Source organism: Thrips palmi, unplaced genomic scaffold, assembly GCF_012932325.1.
Source record: "Thrips palmi isolate BJ-2018 unplaced genomic scaffold, TpBJ-2018v1 HiC_scaffold_15, whole genome shotgun sequence".
In the NCBI taxonomy this organism is placed as follows: Eukaryota; Metazoa; Arthropoda; class Insecta; order Thysanoptera; family Thripidae; genus Thrips; species Thrips palmi.
In genome coordinates, this window is record NW_023144624.1 from 7980290 (window position 1) to 7999375 (window position 19086).

The 19086-nt window shown below is 42.0% G+C and overlaps 4 protein-coding genes across 4 annotated transcripts; 2 read left to right on the top strand and 2 right to left on the bottom strand.

The window, feature by feature from the left end:
• Positions 1 to 26: 26 nt before the first annotated feature.
• On the bottom strand, positions 27 to 3367 carry LOC117640859 (transcription factor E4F1-like). Its single transcript, XM_034377797.1, has 8 exons — positions 3092 to 3367; positions 2841 to 2911; positions 2638 to 2758; positions 2431 to 2558; positions 2198 to 2341; positions 1697 to 2125; positions 1423 to 1615; positions 27 to 1351 (listed from the first exon to the last, which is right to left on the bottom strand). The coding sequence occupies exons 1-8, from the start codon at positions 3215 to 3217 to the stop codon at positions 1190 to 1192; spliced, it is 1374 nt and encodes a 457-aa protein (XP_034233688.1). The 5' UTR covers positions 3218 to 3367; the 3' UTR covers positions 27 to 1189.
• Positions 3368 to 3518: 151 nt separating this feature from the next.
• LOC117640857 (kanadaptin) lies at positions 3519 to 6850 on the top strand. The gene is given in 11 exon segments (XM_034377795.1): positions 3519 to 4366; positions 4451 to 4688; positions 4765 to 4942; positions 5023 to 5078; positions 5081 to 5164; positions 5232 to 5392; positions 5483 to 5671; positions 5754 to 5942; positions 6033 to 6186; positions 6274 to 6551; positions 6627 to 6850. Coding segments are annotated over 11 exon segments (2298 nt in total). The 5' UTR covers positions 3519 to 3715; the 3' UTR covers positions 6747 to 6850.
• LOC117640856 (protein vav) lies at positions 6827 to 14060 on the bottom strand. Its single transcript, XM_034377794.1, has 17 exons — positions 13695 to 14060; positions 13368 to 13543; positions 13219 to 13281; positions 12975 to 13125; positions 11623 to 11796; positions 11346 to 11549; positions 11144 to 11263; positions 10810 to 11042; positions 10676 to 10724; positions 10391 to 10593; positions 10186 to 10303; positions 9942 to 10100; positions 9783 to 9865; positions 9570 to 9701; positions 9339 to 9488; positions 9088 to 9256; positions 6827 to 8995 (listed from the first exon to the last, which is right to left on the bottom strand). Exons 1-17 carry the CDS (start codon positions 13923 to 13925, stop codon positions 8936 to 8938), a joined length of 2475 nt encoding a protein of 824 aa, XP_034233685.1. The 5' UTR covers positions 13926 to 14060; the 3' UTR covers positions 6827 to 8935.
• A 2508-nt stretch (positions 14061 to 16568) lies between these two features.
• LOC117641159 lies at positions 16569 to 19032 on the top strand. Its single transcript, XM_034378296.1, has 4 exons — positions 16569 to 16604; positions 16692 to 16865; positions 16951 to 17157; positions 18976 to 19032. The coding sequence occupies exons 1-4, from the start codon at positions 16569 to 16571 to the stop codon at positions 19030 to 19032; spliced, it is 474 nt and encodes a 157-aa protein (XP_034234187.1).
• The last annotated feature ends 54 nt before the right edge of the window (positions 19033 to 19086 follow it).

Sequence of the window (19086 nt, forward strand, 5' to 3'; positions counted from 1 at the left end):
GGCATTTAAAAATGTAAATGCAAATGGATGTTTTTCACAGCAATGTATTCACAACATTTACAAAGTTCATAAATGAACTGACACGAAAGCCATGTTTTTTCTTTCACTAGACACATAGCTATCTTTCTTCTGACACCATGGAAACAAGTGAGAACTAAATAAGTTGGCACAGTTCTAAGGACACAGACTTAGTCTATTTTACACTCAAGTGCATCAAACAAATGTTAGTACAACATAAGAGTCATCTGAAGAAAAAATTCATCTGTTCAGTTGACAAAGAAAAATGTGAAAAAACTTTGGCAACAGACAAATGGACTAGATTATAAGACAAGAAGTATGGGACCTTAAAGGGAACAAACATTACTACATCACAAATAAAAGGATAAGGACCTTTCTAAAAATATCACAAATCATCAAATTCTATTCAGATTATTTATGATTCAACTGGGTAAAAATCCATAAAAAGAAGACACAATCAGGGAGAAAAAAGGAAAAGCTACACAGCCGAACTGGGGTGATTAAAAAGTCACCATCCAGTTTTCCATAATAATGGTTCATTTGAATCCATAATCTTAGCTCTAAATATTTATCCTGGGATAAAACTAAAACAGGTACTGTAACAAAAGTAAAGTGTTATTTACTTTTTAACTCTTTTATCTGACATGGCTGGGCATGCTCGAATCACAACATCTCATTTCTATCATTTATCACAAGTAAAAGTGTTCAACAGAAAGCAAACAAATCAACAAAACAGATTATTTCACAACCTTTTATGACAAAACAACAAGTGTGATGACTTAAACACAGTCTACATAAAAGAAAGTGTTACTTACATAAATGCAACATAATTCAGAACATTCTCAAAGCAAATCCTTGCTCCTTCCAGAAGTAACAATACTACACCGTCTTATTTTACTTTGAACATCATTCAACACACCAACACAGACTTTTCAGACTTGCTTTTTTGGTCACAAGTCACAAAGGTACAAAAAGATGCAACAAACTACAAGAATTGTGAAGAAAACACTGATGAACAGGACTAGAATTAGAGCCATTAACCACTATCAATGTAATCAATCACCCAAATTTTACACTCTTCATTAAGACTACAAGTGATAATACTGTCTCTCTAGTATACTCTATGGTCAAACAATCATAAAAATCATTAATAAACTATATGATACTGCAATTAATCTGAAGGTAGTGAATTCTTTCTTAGAGCACGGTCTCTTTCAATTTCTTGCATGTGAGCTCTTCTCCTATGAGAGAAGCAATTTCCTGAGCTTGCAAATGCTTTGGTACAGTATGGACAATGATACGGTCGCAGACCATTATGTTGATTCAAATGAAACTGTAAACAATAAAAGCATCTTGTAAAAAGTAAAATCAAAGTTAGTTTCAACATGAGCACACAACAGTTACCTTCAAATCCTGATTTCGTTTAAATGACTTGGAGCAGATATTACAAACATGGGGCCGCTCATCAGAGTGAGAGACAAGATGAGATCGAAGAGTGCTTTTTGTAGGATAGACCCGGTTGCAATGAGCACATGGGAAGATTGTTAATTCTGAATGAGACTTTCTGTGTCGTATGAGGTTGACTTCTTTTTTAAATCTGCAAATAAAAAGACATGAATTATGTGTCACTATTTTCATTGAATGAGTTTTTTCAGAGATACAACTGCAGAACACTTACACTCTTAAGCAAATTTCACAGGCGAATTTGAGGTCTGTCTTATGTGTTTCTAGGTGACCTTTAAATAATCCTCTTTTCATAAAAACCTTTTTGCAGATAGGGCACGTATACGTGGTATATTTTATGCTTTCTGTTAAAGCAGATCTTTCAGGTTTCTTGGCACATTTTGAAACACTTGATGCTTTTTTAGCCTTCTTCTCCACATTCATCTCAGAGGAAAAATCTTCTTGGATTGAGGTAGTTTCTTTGTTGCACAAGTCAGCACGGTTTCCATTCTGGGCGCTTGGCTCCTCTTGGCTCCTCTTTTCAGTTGCAGAGTATTGGGGCTCTTCACTGGGTTCACAGATAGATTCAAGCTTATCTACATCTTCCCCACTCTTCTGCTTTATGATTTCCTTAAAATTATTAGGAGGTGAGTGTTCGCTGTGCCTAAAAAGTTATACATAGATTAATTAACAGCTATGACAAAATAAATTTTGAACTGCTAGCTTGCATATGCACCATGTATTGTCCTTTTCTTCTGTGGATTCCGATGACTTCAGATTGTCTTCTGGCACAGTGAGATTGTCTTTATTTCCAAAATAATTGTTTTCTACATTCTGTGGTAAGGTTTGCAGGTCATTATCTGATTGAACAGCCTCCATTCTGCAGGCAATAAATAAACTTTTGTAGCATGTAAACACCATGAGACTTGCACCAGTCCGGACTTCAGTTAGCAAATGTTGTAAGCTTACCCTGCATCTATTTGAGTGTCTTGTGCAGCGTCTTCACTTTGATCATCTTCGAGAAAAATCATAGGGTCGACTTGAACTTCCATTTCAGTTACTTCCTGTGATGTTAGTGATGCTATGGTGTCATTTATCTTGAAAGAAAATAAAATCTTTAGAGAATGCTACCTTAAACTAATATTTTTCTAATCTTGTGTAAGCCAGTGTACATACCACTACAGGTTCATGGACATAACTTGTCATAAATGTTTTACAAACATCTATAGCTGTCATTGGCAATTCTTTAGCCAATCTTGATAAATTATCCTGAACTTTGAGGGCATTTATAGCAAACCTGAGAGAAACCGACCATTATTAACCAGAAAAACAATGATCATGGGACATTAAATTTTAAGAGGAAAGAAGTCACAGTATACCTGTGCATTCCTTCAAGTTCCTCAAAGCATGAAGCACATATTTTCTTGGGTAGGCTGTCACTCGGTAGTACCTGCAAAAACAGAAAAGATTACAAAGTATCAGAAAAGCTCAATAATCTCCAGTTTGTTTACCTAACTAGACACATCAGATATCAAAACGTTATGAATGGACCATTTTAGAGGTAATTGGTTGAAATACTACGACATGCATTCGAATGTTTTCACAAAATCGCGCATAACTTGGAAATCACCTGGAAATGTAAATAAAGTCTGATTTTCGTCTCCACCTGCCGCCGTTTACCCTCATCACAGTAAATGTACAGGCCATTTTCAGTTTTTGAAGCACAAAGACGGCACAACTGTGGAAATTCCAACATTGCGGCGGTTAAATCGAGACGCACGACCAAAGATGATTCGGGCAGATTTCCACAACGCCCATCTTTTTAATTACAAAACATTAAATGCCTGCCAATTTGGGCTGTCATTGCAGACGACAGCAGACGACACATAAACAACCCTGTGTCGGTTCTACCAACATTATGAAGCTTGGTAAATTTTTAACCAAAAACATAGGTCTCAGCGTGTTTCTCTTTTATGTATCGCTTCTCTCGAAAGTGAATTAGCTTAAACTGAGTTAAATACATCACTGGATACACGCGATTCCCAAAACAGAACAGTAGAGCACTGTAAATAATCTTTTAATGACAGGTCATAACTTGTCTGCTATTCGCAGAATCTTGGTTTGTGTGTGTTGTTTTCGTTTTGAATGGTGGTGGAAGAGGTTAAAATCATCAAACTTACGATCCAAGAACGTTTGTTGGTGCTGCTTTGACATTCTCTGAGGAAAAAATAGTTCTTCGACGCTCACTGCACCGATGGAGGGTGTGGAAAAGACGAAGCGAGAAGTAGATGCAGAGATGTCTGACGGTTCGCAGGATGTAAAACCGGACACTTTCAAGAAACCCCAGCTATGCTTGGTGGGCCCTCGTAAGAGCAAAGGAGCGAAAGTTCGTGTCGTTGACAGCCCAGCGGAATCCAAGGAGAAAGAAGAGAAGGACAAGGGCGTCATTGCCGAGACGACGGACGCTGCCATGCCAGTTAGTGAACCCGAAGCCAGTGCACCTGATGTTCTCAAACCGCCAGCAGACCCAGAACCCAGAACGTCAACATCCAAGCCAAGAGCGCAGGGTGCACCTTCCCAGAAATTGAAGGAGACCCCGATACCATACTTGGAGCCAAAGTGGGGTGGTATCCCCACTGAACCATATAGCTTAGACATAATCAAGTCAGGCACTGTTCTAGAGCCGCTAAACCTTAGCACGAAATCGCACTATGTATTTGGGCGCCAGACTAACTGTGATGTCCAAATGGCTCACCCAACAGTATCAAGACATCATCTTGTTATTCAGTACAGTCGGGGCACTGAAGAGAAACCTCAGGGATTTTACTTATATGATTTAGGAAGTACTCATGGTACATTCTTAAATAAAAACAAAGTGCGACCGTCAATGTTCATCAGGTTGAAGGTAAGCGTTGATTTAATTTGTAATTTTTCTGTAACCTTTTCTTAAGTTTGATTTACATACTCACCATCTTCATTTTCTGTTCAGGTTGGACACCAAATTAAATTAGGAGCAAGCAGTCGACTTTATTTACTTCAGGGACCCTCCGAAGACATGGAAGAAGAATCTGAACTGACTGTCACCGAACTGAAAGCAAAGCGCCAGCAGGAACTTCATGAAAGAGAGTTGGCAGCAATCCATCGAAAACAAAGAGAAGAAGAAGAATTGAAAAAGAAAGAGGAAGAGCAAAAGAAAAGGGAAGAAGAGGGTATCGACTGGGGAATGGGTACGTCGTATATTTTATCAATGTAATTATTCATTTGGAACCTTTTCCTAACTTGTGTTTTTCTTGATTGTTCAAGGGGATGATGCGGATGAGGAGACAGATCTCTCGGAGAATCCTTATGCAGCCACAACTAACGAAGACCTTTATATTGATGATCCCAAAAAAACTTTACGAGGGTGGTTTGAGCGAGAAGGGCTTGAGCTCGAGTATGACGTTGAGGAGAAGGGCCCTGGACAATTCCTGTGTAGAGTTGAGTAAGTACTGTTGCAAAATTTGTTCTTTACTATTTTTAAAATCTATTCTAAACCTAAACTTAACTAATTTATTATTGTAGAGTTCCGGTTGAAGGAGCTCGTGGTGGCTGCATGGTGGCAGAAGCCATGCTAAAAGGAAAAAAAAGGAGGTAGTAGCACAGTGTGCTCTTGAGGCATGTAGGCTTCTGGACAGATTAGGACTTTTGCGGCAAGCCACCCATGGTTGGTATATGTGTCATAGTTGCTCAGCTCAAAAAATGCTCTCTTTAACCATAAATTAATATTTCAGAAAGTAGAAAAAGGAAAGCTAAGAACTGGGAAGAGGAAGACTTCTATGACAGTGATGATGATACATTCCTTGATCGCACTGGGGCTGTGGAGAAGAAGAGGCAGCAAAGAATGCACCAGGCTGGAAAAGGCGAAGAACAAGTAGAAACTTATCAGTCTTTGGTTGGTATCTAGCAAAATTAAATTTTTTGCTGGTACTGTATTAACATTTGGCACTAAGTTGTTTTTTTTTGGGGGGGTTTATTTTTGCAGTCTGAAAAACATTCAAATATATTGAAAAAATTGGAAAGTTCTCAATTGGAACTTCAGAAAGCTCAGAAAGATCTTGCTGCTGCAAAAGCTAAAGCTGCTCGTGATGAAGATGGTGACACATTAGACTCATTTATGAGCAATCTCTCAAGTGTAGGCTGCACAGACAAAAAGCTTGTCAGCAAATTAAAGGTTTTTGAATTATTTGTTCAATATTTTCCACATCTAATTCACATGACAAGACCTTCTACATAAAATATCTGTTTTCCCACAGCTGGAGCTTGCTGCATTAAACAAAGAGGAAGTCCAACTACGAAAACTTGTCAATATTGCCAGGCCAGCAAGCCTACCAGAACTTGTTGCCCCAGTGCCTGTTTCTGAAGCATCTGCAGCCAAAGACTCTAATGCACTGAAAAATAAATTAATGTCAGCAGCAAGGAAAAAAGCTAATGAGAAAAGAAAGGTATTTTATAATCTTGCTAACTAAGTAGCAGGGACTATTCACATTAAGAAGCCATCAACTTCTAACACCCATTCTTTTTCTGCATCCTAGGCATCACCTGGCACATCTTCTAATCATAACATAGATCTTGAAGCTGCAAATTCAGATGAAGAAGAAGAAGATGAGGGAAAAGAAGTTGACCAACTACCGAAGGGAGGAGAAAATCGAAGTATAAATAAGACTAAATCTGGCTCTGGAGAAACAGGTACTGTACTTTGAGAAGTTTTTGCCAAATGAGAGTTATTTGTGCATAGGTCTTTTATGTATTTATCAATGTTTTTGAATGTTTCAGATGAGAAAAATATGAAAGTCAAGCCAAATTTACAACAGAGTGTTACTATTGGGCCAGCTCGACCCGCGTTTTTGCAGGAACCTAATAAGACAAGTAAAGAGATTGAGGCGGAAGCAGGCTCTAGTGTGGAAGAACGCCTTCAGAGATCAGATATGAATAATGATGATGTTGATGCTAGTCACAATGACAAAGAAGATAACGATAATGATTTAAGTGGCAAGGAAGCAGAGAAAAGGAAAAAAAGGAATAGACGGAGATTACTTCAAAGGAACGAAAAGGTATGATGGTACAACTTTTGTAAATTCATATTTTAATGACATGCAGCTTGTTCTAATTGGTTTCCTCGATTCTAGGCCTTGGAAAGAACAAAAAGTCATTATGATGCATCTGATCCTAATTATTCTGTGTGGGTACCACCAGAGAACCAGACAGGCGATGGCAAAACCAAGCTCAATGAGAAACTGGGTTATTAGTATGGCTGTCTGTGTTTTGTAGAAAATAATTGTACTATGAACCTGGAAGAATTAGAGGGGTAAATTGAGAACACGTTCAATTAAATATTTTGTTTTATTGTCCACATATAATTATTTTCCTCGACTTGACTAGTCCTCAGCATTAAATGCATGAATAGTAACGTCCAATAAGATGATGACAAACAAGACTTTTGCACCAAGTCCTGTGACTTATGAGAAAATGAAATGCTGACTTTTACAGTTGTGTGTGTTTTTTTTAAAAGATATTCACTGACTAAAAATCACATTTCTGGACAAATCCTAATAATAAAGATATAATTTCATTGGACAGAAGTGTATTCATCTATTTTTGACACCAACAACATCTAGTTTAACAACAGATATATTTTAAAAGGGGTAAACATGTATCCGTGAGCATAGTGTGACCCAAAACAAATTTTAACATGGTTCACAAGTGATTAGTACTAAATGATACCATCAACAGATTTGGCTACAAAACTGAAGAGGTTGGTGTACACAAAAAGCACTTCAACTAAACACTCAATTCATCAAGATAAATTATGAAATAATGGTTAAGCATCATAACAAAATGAAAATTCATCACAATAGCTGAAAGATGGCAAAAAAGATAATAAAACTATTAGAATGGAAACAAAACATATTGAACTGATCTAACATGAAAGTAAAAATAAAGGAAGAAACCACTTTCCGTGATTCACTCAGAAAGAAGAAAAAGTACCTATATAAAAAAAGCTGTTCCATAAATGAAAGGCGATAGTTGTGGAGATGAAACATGAACACAAAACAAGAAAATCACAGATACACAAATGCTATATAATTTATATAACATAGAACTGCAATCTATCATAGAAATTGCACCAAAGAAGCTCTGGGATACCAGAAAGGTAAATTGTTATGAACAAAATGAAATTTGTGCTCAATATCTGGGACATGCATATTTCATAGAACATTCACAAGACAAGGACTTAATCAATATTTCATTAATGGAAATGTGACATAGATTTGGAGTATGTCGGACAGGTAGCAATGTAAAATAGTAAATCTCTAGGCATGAATTTATCGTCTATAGGTTTCAAGATCAGCAACATGGATGATGAGGCATGCACGCAAACATAACCAGATGGTAGTAGTTCAGGCAAGAAATGAAGTTTGAATATTCAAGGCACATATGAAAATAGATAATATCAACTGAGTGGCTGTCAAACGCAGTTGAGGTACATTTTGTTGCTTTTATGTTGAAACCACTTACTAATTACGCTCTAAGTTACAATTACAGAAGATCCTGGTGGGCCATTTGTTTCCCTAATTCATTTCGTTCATCACACTCTATCAGTCGGAAAATTCCGTCCTCAGTCTCCTTAAACAGTCCTAAACATCCATCATACATACCGCAATTCCCATAAGACATTTGGTAGGCATAAACCCTGCACTTCTTCATTGAGAAGGTTGAAATCAACAAATGAAATTTGACTGCAATGCAAATGTCTTTGTTACATGGCTTTTCACAAATATAAGATGTATAATAATAAACAAAATTGACAATTGGAAGTTGTTAAAAGCAAGAGGCCACAAGGAATATGAAAAAATGGAAAATAACGCCAAGTAGTGATGCTTAAAACACAGGAGGAGTAAATGTTTACTTGAGTCCTGGATTTGTGAGAAAGGCAGGACCAGGGCAGGACTGTGTATGGAAACCAACATATCTCGACTCAAATATCAGCAACTGGTACCAGAGGGTCAAAACAACAAAATATAAGAACTATGGTAACACAAAAATTTATAAAAAAAGGGTCAGCTATTAAGATAACAATATACACTGTACATTAACAAGTAAAGAAAATTTCATTATAACAATAGTCTCATGAATAAGCTTTGAAATCAATACCTTCAGTCTATTTCATCTTGGCACAGATTAATCTAAATTTAAACATATTTCCATTAACAGTACACAAACAAGCTTAACTCATCAATAGACCTACTTGACATGATTTGACTGGCGACTGAAATATATAATGTGCTTTCATGCTTAGCAAATGATATGGACAAACATAAATACCAATTAAAAGGCACAATAGAACATGAAACAGGCAGCAAATAGACACATACATAAACATGTAAATGTATTTCTTAAGACAAGGTCAAACAGATTAATGACTTGATAAGGAATTTCATTCTAGATTAAATGTTTCTGAAATTTCACGCACATACACTTTGGGAAAAAAACCAACCTGGGAAAAAATAGAGAGAGAAGAGATAAGAAAGGGTAGGTAAAATATGAGTACAAGCGGAGTAAAAAACAAACCAGGGCTGGAAATCTTACCCGATCGTTGACTTTGCCTTTCCACCAGCCCATGTGGTCAGCCTCCTTACTCAATACAACGACTTGAGCACCTTTCTTTAGAGGTAACTGATTTGGTTCCGTTGGATCATAGTCTAATTCAGCAACAACAACTATTCGACGGAATGGCCAACGCAATTTAACATGTAACCTGTGGTTTGAAACAAAGAAATATTACATGTAAGACTATGAAAGTAAAAATTCTAAGTTTTATTTTAGATAGGGGTGCTTACCCGCTGAAGTTTTCAGCAAGACTTGTGTGCTCATAGCAACTTATCAGTTCCACAACACTTCGAAAGAATCGAGATTCAGACAAATAGTAATGAGGAATATTGTCAATTTCTTTTTCATACACTTTCATATGCTTAACCTCATTGTCAGCCCTGCAAATGGGTGCATTAGTAAAGCCAAGAATGATTTGAAGCAAAGGCGACCAAGAAATATCTCGCTGAAGTAATACTTACTTCATGCTTAAGGCATATGCAGTCTCATTGGGGTGAGTTGGTCCTTGAGGACGAATCCTCAACAAATATGTGCCATCAGCAGTTTGTTCAAGGAGACTGGAGGCTTGATCACGCCCCATCTCTCCAACAAACCTTCAAAAAAATATATACTTAGTCAAGTCACCATTTATTTTAAAGGGATTGGAAAACATGAAATTGGGTGAAATTAAATACCATAAATACTCCTTAAGAAGATCCATATCATGAGTCCATGAACGTCTACTTCCTTCTGCTACTAAAGGCAATGGTTGAGGAAGCTACCAAGACAAAAGCAGGAAACAGTTAGCTGAATATAGAAGAAAAAAATGAAGTGACAAGGAAGTAGAGAATTACCTGTATTGTGTGGTTTATAGCATTGGGATCAGAGTCATGTCTTGGGCTAAGTAATGGGGGCCTAGGTGGCAGTTCTGGAGGAGGTTTCATGCCACATCGTCCAGCAAAAGGAATGCATGGCTTGTGACAAGCAATTAAACATCTTTCACATCGGTATCCCTGCATCAACAACAATCAGAAGAACTGTGAACAAGGCCAATGCAAAAAATAAGTTGCATCATAATATTGGGTATAACATAAATACCTGAAATATTCTTCCTTTCAAGAATTTACTGCAGTGATTGCACGTAGTAGGCTTCTCAAATGTTGTCATTTGGAAACGATGATCAGTGTTACGGCAAACAGCTGGTTCAATGTTGTCACTAAAACAACCAAAAATATTTTATCTTAACTTCTTATTAACCAGCATAGACTGCCACAGTAAAAGAAAAATCAAACATATTACTTACAGGGCGTCCTGAATAGCTTTAATCCACTTTCTCTTTTGATCCTCTGTACGGGCATACATTGTGAAAGCAGTACGCTCACTTTTGCGAACAAGTAACCATTGGTAACTCCATCGGGAACTTTGATGAAGAACCCGTCGATTTGTGACATCTTCAACTTTGTACTCTCGCAAAGGAAGAGATTCTTTGAAACTGTACTGGTCACCCTGTCAATATCAAGAAATAGTAAAAATTCGATTGTTTGCAAAATGAAACTGTTCTCAATCATATAATAAAAAAAAAACTTACTCTGACTGACTTGCACATGAGCATAACTTGATCAAATATGAACACATATCTGTATTGGAAATAGAGTGTGTTACTTAATCAACATCCAGTTTGAGATCTGTCTTGATTGTATGTATAATTTACACAAATCTTACCTGACTTTCACTTTCTGGTCATTGTGTGCCTTGATTCTCAGCTCTCCATCTTTTAGCAACCGTCCATAATCTTTCAGCTCTGTGTCCTCAGGCATAACCCAATCAGATATACTCTCTTGAATATCATGCATGATCTGCAAGGTATCACTATCTCGCTTGACTTCATTGCAATATTGAGCAACATCAACCATTGCTTCTTTAGCACGTTCAAGACCTCTAAAATCATCATGATTCTGAAACATGATCAAAAAAGTTAAATGATTTCGGTATATTCTACTTAAAAAAAACAAAAAAAAAACATACAACATAATCAAGAGCACAGATGTTTACTTACATGTTGAGTTTCACTTATGAGTTTGTCAAGGAGCAAATGATACTTAAGTATTCTTTGCATTGGAACAGAAAGTATATCTCTTAACTTAAATTTTCCATTGTTAGCATCTTGTTGGCATCTCTGAAAAGTAACAGAGAAGTGAGGGAACCAAAACTCATCACAAAAAATAAGGAATATTGACAATATCTGATAAGTGACTCACAATCACTTCCTGGTTTATAGTATTGTCTTTAGTGCAAAGTTCCTGGATAAGATTTTGAGCACCAGTAAGGTTTGCACAATAATCCCCATATATAAGGAATTTTTCTCTCCAATTTATAAAAACTTCACTTAGACGAAGGGTACTCTGAGGAGTGCAAGCTTTTCGAAGTTGGCTATGAAAGCCTGCATGAATTTCAGAAAGCTCCTGGAGAAAAGAAAAGAAACAAAAGTCAGCATACCTAAAATGAATCAAGTGAAATTTTAACAAAATAAATTACCTTAATTCCATGGAAGACAATTTTCATATCTTCCTCTTTTATGATAAGCCCCAAAGGTCGCATGAAAGATCGTTGAAGTGTAGATAACACATCAACATATTTTTTTTCTGTTTCCACAAGTTCATTGATGACATAGTCTCTCTTTTCTAAGCTGTGAGTAATTGGACATGGTACCTGAAAAGAAGACAACAAGACATTGGTGGATGTTAGCGAGGAAGGCAGTACAAATTTTTAGGTTTAAATAAGCAGTAAAGAATATGGGAACCCAAACTTTGCAAACACATTAAGCCTCCTATGGCAAACTCATGAATAGAAATAAAACTGGAAGGAATACAACAATAATTATGCTTGATGATGAAAACCGATTACATTCAGAAAGCAAATTTAACAGTTGCATGCAGTTCATGAAAGAACAAAACATTTGTTGAGGATGGAATTTTATGATGGAGAAATACCATGCAAGTAGATTTCAATATTTAAGCCAATACAAATCTACCATCGTAAAATTATCTGACTAGTAACAAAAAATGACATGTTGGTCATCCCTACTACCAGCGAAACACCCTGGAACTTACGTTCTCGAAGACCTGCTATGGTATCATTCATTAACTAATGCATTACAAACCCAAAATTGATTGAAAATGAGTGATTTAATTCAGGAGGGCCATTTTACAATGATTAAAACAACTTTTGACAACTGACCACTGCCATTTCGAGCAAATCAGCCGCAACAGAGTAAGAGAGATGTACTGTAAGATAGATAGATTTAAAAATGAATCAAAAGTAGTGAAAATTGTCACCTGTACTTGCACATGCTGTTTATGAATGGAGCAAAGATCGTGGTAAACTTCCTCATTTTGAATGTGAGAGTAGTATGTTCCGTATTCCTCCACATCAGAGCCACCTTGGATTGCTTCATCCTCACTAAAACACACAATATCAACAGCTACAAGCCAAGACAAGCTAGCACATATCTATCTATAAATATTAAACATTGCACAAAAACTACAGTCATGTTCAGGTAACTAAAACAGGTTTACATCAACTGTCTATTTGACAAAGCAATACACTAGCAAAGCTAAAAAATAAAAATAAAATTGGATTATGAGAAAATGAAAGGAATTTTAATAAAGGAAGTTTTCACCCCATTAGAAAGTTATTTCAATTGCTTAAAAACATGATAAAAAATAAATTTTCTTTGATAAAGCCACTATGGACTTTTCAGATAAACTGTGGAGAATCTAAAATGAGAGATAAAGCCACACACAACTAGACAGCAAGGCACAATCCAAACTACGTGCCAGAAAAACAAGCTACTTTCTGTTTGTGTTAAAGAGGCACTCGACTTGTACCTCATTGGTGAATGTGACATAAAATAGATCCTCATATAGCTCTTCTTCAACTTCACCAAACTTAGGACAAGGGATAGTGAACTGTAACCAGGGAACGGTTCTCCACGTTTCCCAAGCTGGAGTAATGTCAGGATCTGAAGGAGTCTCAACACTGGAAATTCACACACAATACATGACTCCAAATAACCCCACGACTTCTTCCATGCGTTTCATCTTCAATCATATAATGAAGAAAACAACTTACTTTGCATGTAAATTTCTATAGATGTCTTCTTGCGATAGGGTTCTTGGTTTGAATGAAAATCCACTGAAAGTGTACACAATAAAAATGCATTAATCACAGTACTGAAAAGACGTGCACTTTAAGTTCGACACTGATCACAATACGCTTACGGTATATTTTTACGCTGAATGCGTGGACTGTTGGAGAGCTTGGACAGGGTATGCAATACCCTGAAAAAGTCTGACAGATCGAAAAGCATTGACGGCTCAAACAGTTCATTCTTCTTCAAGCCAAAGTGGTCATGGCACACTTGGAGAAAAGCCTTGATATTGCGAAGGCACAGGAACTGTAAAACACACCAGATTAGCTGCAGTGGTATCATCCGTGGGATGTTAAGGGGTGCTTAAAAGGAGCGGGGAGCATTTTTCTACCCTAGGGCCAGGCCTTTGGCTGCCTCTGGCTTACAGTGGTGCTGACAACCCTCTGACAAGTCCTACCTGGGCCATCTGAGGCTTCTGGTTCACGTCTTTCATCTCGATGCATCCTGGCTCCAGACCGTTGAGAAGGTTGCACAGGAGAACACCGTCCCTTAAGGTGTAGGCGAGGTCCGACACCGATGCGTCCGCCCAGTTCGCCTTGTGGTCAGGGCGCAACACTTCGCATCTGGTCAGCCAGCTTGCACAATCCCTCCAGACCTCCCCAGCCAGCGAATTGGTGGCGAGCTCCATCCCGAGCGCAGCTCTATAAGGCCCAGATCAACAACGAGGCCATGGCAAAACGGTGGACGACACTGCGACGGCCAAAGGCCTGTTTTTATTTGGCACTACTCTAGCAGACTTGACAACAACAACGGACGGGCATTGATCAATGTGAATGTGGCGGCGAAAGAGCCGAGCCGAGCGTATCATTGGGCAGAAAGCGTGCTCGGAGCGAGGCTAGGCTGCTGGCTGCTATTGGCAGTGAGCCATTATTCACAGTTCACAGTCGTGCTCTGCTCTTCTAGTTCTTGTGCTGCGTTTGCGTTTAATCCTAATTTGGCTTTAGTTTTTGATTCTGCTTCAAAGTTTAAGTGGTTTGAATTTTGATTCGTTGATTTCAAGTCGTGGAACTCGACCATGGAGCTCGACTTGGACCAGGTCTTCGACAAGGTACGTAACGAAATATGGAAGCTTGGCTGTTGTTGGGTCTTCCCTCTGAACGTCTTAATCTATTCAGCAAGCTGTATGGATAGTACTTGTTAACAAATTTAGTAAGTTCTAAGCTAGGCTCAGTTCTGAATTTTGAAAAACATCTAGACTCAAATAGATTTGCAGGCCTGCAGCATTGGGACATTGGGAAAACCAGAACTTAAAGTCCAGGTTATGGGAAGCAGTATAGTCCGAGTAGGATTCTCGCGCTTGTTTGCTCCAATCTAAGGGAAACAGATTTTCGGAAACGCGGTGGTCGTGTAATTGTTGAGCCGCTTAATTTAGGATGCGAGTTCTGTGGCCGCGGCAGGCGGCAGGCCGGCTCCATGCCGGCCCGTCCGGCAGGGTGGGCTACGGCCTCGGCTAGGGCTGGGCGCGGGCTGCGCACGGTTGCGCAGGGCTGCGGCTGCGAGCATTGTTGGCATTGTTGCGACCGTTGGGGTGGGGGGTGGGCGGAGGCGTAGGCAAGGGAAGGGGACGTGCCGCAGCGTGCCGCGGCTTGTGCTTGGGTCGGCTGAGCGCAGTGGCGGATCCAGGAATGGCGTCGGAGTGTATGGAATTTTTAGTTTGCCGGCGACAGAAATTCATCAGGACACGTTCTGAGGTGTTCGCCACTTTATGAGTTGGAATGGGAGCAAATCAAACACCACATTATTCATAAACAGGGCCGCCGGAAGTACTTTCTGGTGCGTGTGTATGTGTGTGTGTGGGGGGGGGAGGGGATTTTAAGAAAAGTTTGGTGGGTTGCCCGCGGTCAAAGGGCAACACCCAATACGGTTTAGACAATACGGTTTAGACAATTATTAATAATGCTCAAAATTCAGCGAGCAAAGCAAGCGAAAATTCACACAATTCTTGATTTAAACATAACTTTTGCCATGTTTAGAGCTCTATTGGTGACCGAAGGGAGCCAAACGAGGAAATTACTAGACGAACATTAAGAAAACCTGCGAACAAAGCGAGCTAGAAGCAAAACATCAAAGAATTTGCGACTTCGCTATATTGTCCTATTTCGAGCTCAAAGTGGCACTTTTGCGTCTGAAAGTGGAGGGGGGGGGGACGGACAACCCGATCAAGCTCTGGGGAAATTCATTTACTCGTTGCGTGTTTCGTGGTCGTTTCTCCTGTACTGTTTCGCCGCAGTTGGGTCGCTTATGACCCACAGGGCTGCTTCGTCATGCTGAACTAAATTCAAATTGGTTTGGGCCAATGACGAGGCGTTGTCCTCCTTTTATTTGCCTCGGCCATTGACGAAAACTCTTTCGTGATTTTCCAGGTGCCCGACCTAATTTTGATCGACATCCTGGAGCGGCTGCCGCTGCCCGACCTGGGCGCGGCGGCGCGGGTCTGCCAGCGCTGGCAGGAGATGGCGGGGCTGCCCCGCTTGTGGCTGGGGGCCACCAGTTCATTCAGTTTGGACGAGCTGGAGGCCATGTCCGAGGCTGCAGGGCCCTGCTTCAGCCTCTCGCTGGTCGTCCGCGGCGGTGTCGCCGGGGACCACGAGAAAGGCGAGGTGCAGTTCCTCGGGGACGGGTAAGTGCAGCCAACGGCAAAGCCCTGGGGCTTTTCAATTTTCTGTTCTTTACATTTTAATTTCATAGCACTGACAGTATGTATTCGATGCATCGTAGTGCACAACCCCCGTCTACCTGTGTGTTTCCAGCGCTCTGAAGGTGGAGGTGCTGAGTCCGCTGCTCGGAGCGGCGGTGCTGCGCAGCGCCGTGGGCCGGTCCCTCCGCGAGCTGCGAGTGCTGGAGGTGGCGCAGGGACAGGGCTTGCAGCTGCCCGCGCTGTCCGGCCAGCCCGCCATGCGGCTTCCTCAGCCGCACCAGCAGCACCAGCAGCACCAGCAGGAGGAGGAGCCGTGGTGGGTGCCGGCGCCACAGCCCGCTGAGGTGGTCGAACTGTGGGCGGCGATGTCTGCGCTTTCGGGCCTGAAGCGGCTCGAAATATGCGTGTCGGCGGTGGGGGCTCTCGGTCGGGAGCCTTTCAGCTGGCCGGTACGTGTTGGCCTCGGCTTGGAGAACCGCCCCGCTCTTTCCCGCTCACTGCAACCCTCTAACGGCACCTTGGTGACCTTGGTCCACAGGCTCCGCTGCCGTTGCTGGAGTCTCTGCAGCTGCAGGAGACCTCCACCGTCGGCGGCTTCGCGGCGTGGGGCGACGGCGCCGTCGCCGGCCCCGTATGCCCGTCATTCCGGGAGTTGGTGGTGGCACACCGGTAAGTCTGCCTCCTCGCTTTCTGCCCCTCGGTGCACCGCGCCGCACTGCACTCGGTGTTCCACGGAGACGTGCTTGCAGGGCCCAGCTCCGCTCCCTGCGCCTCTACGGCCACAGGCTGGCCCCGCTGCTCGGCGAGGTCCAAGGCCGCCTGCAGAGCGTCGCCGTGGCTGGCGTCGTGGGGACGCCCGTCCACCTGGCGAGGCAGCCCGATCTGGAGGAGTTGCGTCTGGAGACACTCGGCGCGCCCTCCTACCTGGAGGTGAGTTCCAGTGTGTCGGGTTGCGTGGTGTTGCAGGCACCGGGCTGTCGGTGGGTGGAGGCCAATGTTTTTTTTTTGTCGTCAGGTGGCAGCGCTGCTGGGGGCTCCAGGACTGGCGCACCTGAGAAAACTCACGGTGACCTCCGGCATGTCCTGCGACCCGGTGGTCCGGGCCATCACTGCCGGCCATCTGCTGGGGCTCACCAGCCTCACGCTGGCGGTGCCCCAGCAGTCGATCCTGGTATTCGCGGCGGCGATGGCCGGGACCAGCATGCCAGCGCTCCGGACGCTGGTGCTGCGGCCGGCACCGGTTCCGGAGGCGCTGCTGGCGCTGGTGGCGGCCAAGGGCAGCCTGCCGGCCCTGCGCCACGTGGCACTCCCCGGCAGGCTGTGCCACACGGCCCACACGGGCCACGCTGCGGCCTACTACCCCGCCGTGCCGGTGAACCACGCGCACGGAGCCCACGGAGCCGGCATCGGCCATGGGATAGCCTGGCCCCGCGGCCCAGTGGCTGCTGCCATCCCCATCCGCCACCCATGGGCCGGGGCCCCCTTCCGGCACGCGTGGCCGGTGAGGCCTGCGGCTGCTGCGGCTGCTGCTGCTGCGGCTGCTGCTGCGGCTGCTGCTGCTGGTGGGGGTAAGTTCTGTTGTCGCCCGCGTCGCCCTGTCGTCGGCCCGCTTGTTCCTCCAGCTCATGTGGCCGTTCTTCTGTGTTCCAGAGTGCCGCATGCCGGCGCTGCGGCGCCTGTGCGCCGAAATGCCGGACGTGCACGTGCGCGCCCAGGCCTGCACTTGCGACGTGCCGCCGGCCGCTGCCCCAGGCGCCCCCGCCGCCCCGGCCACCGCGCTGTTCGCCCGCCACCCGAGGGGGCCTTGCGACCTCTGCGAGGAGGCGAAGGAGGCCCACGGCTGGGAGCGCCCGCTCGGGGCCCGGCCTGCGGGGATCCTGTACGAGCAGGTCTGATGATCAGACCTGCTGGTACAGGACGTCCATTACCGGGGGACAGAAAGCATGCAAGTTTCACTACACAGCTTATTCGTTAAGTCTTAAGTTTTAATGCATTAAGGATTAGGTAGAGAGATAGTATGAGTCGAAGACAAGGCGGAGTTTATAATTAAGAACTAAGTATATAACGCATTTTAAGTCTTATCTGTAGTGAAACTCCATATTTTAATGCATAGACTATGCCATAGTAGTTTCTTGACTGGGGGCGGTCCTCGCCTCCGGTCCTAGGACCGTATGTAGCATATTCTTGAGTTGCTGATGCATTGTGATGCATTGTGAAGGATTTGGTAGAGAGAGATTGAGTCACAGATGAGGTGGAGTTTACAATGAAGGAAGTAATATAAAACATTTTAAGTCTTATCTGTAGTGAAAAATCTATATATTAATTCATAGAGTATGTTATAGTGCTGGGTCCTGGACAAATGTCCCAAAGGCAATGTTTCGTCAGAATTATAATTTTGAATGGGAATGGGTGACTGAAGCAAATGTAAGTTTAGTGTAGTGGAACTTAGTAGTATTTAAATGCAAATGTACGTAACATATGTAGCTTGTTCTTGAGTTGTTGATGCATTTGTGAAGGATTAGGTAGAGAGAGATTGAGTCAAAGATGAGGTGGAGTTTACAATGAAGGCATAAGTGATAAAACATTTCAAGTCTTATCTGTAGTGAAAAATCTGTATATTAATACATAGAGTATGTTCTAGTGCTGGGTCCTGGGACGAATGTCCCAAAGGTAATGTTTTGTCAGAATTATAATTTTGAATGGGAATGGGTGACTGAAGCAAATGTAAGTTAAGTGTAGTGGAACTTAGTAGTATTTAAATGCAAATGTATTTTCATGATTGTAATTTTGAAGTCTCTGGTAGGTAGGAAGAATGACTGAAGTAAATTTAAGATTAGAATTGTGAACTACATGTAGTTTGAACTGCAGCATTTTTTATGCGTCTATTTTTATTTTGCCTTCAAGGAGAACAGTAATTGTTATTTTAAAGTCCCCAGTTTAGGACAAAGGGGAAGGATGACTGAAGTAGTTCAAGATTAGTGTAATTGAAGCTATGCAGTAATTTTAAGCAAAGCCCTTTTATTTTATTTCGCCTTTAAAGCGAACTCTAATTATTATTTCCAAGTCTCAAGATGAATGGGTATGGACTGAACCCTAATGTAAGTTTATAAGATACTGTAAGGATGCATGTGAGGATCATCGTTCATAATTA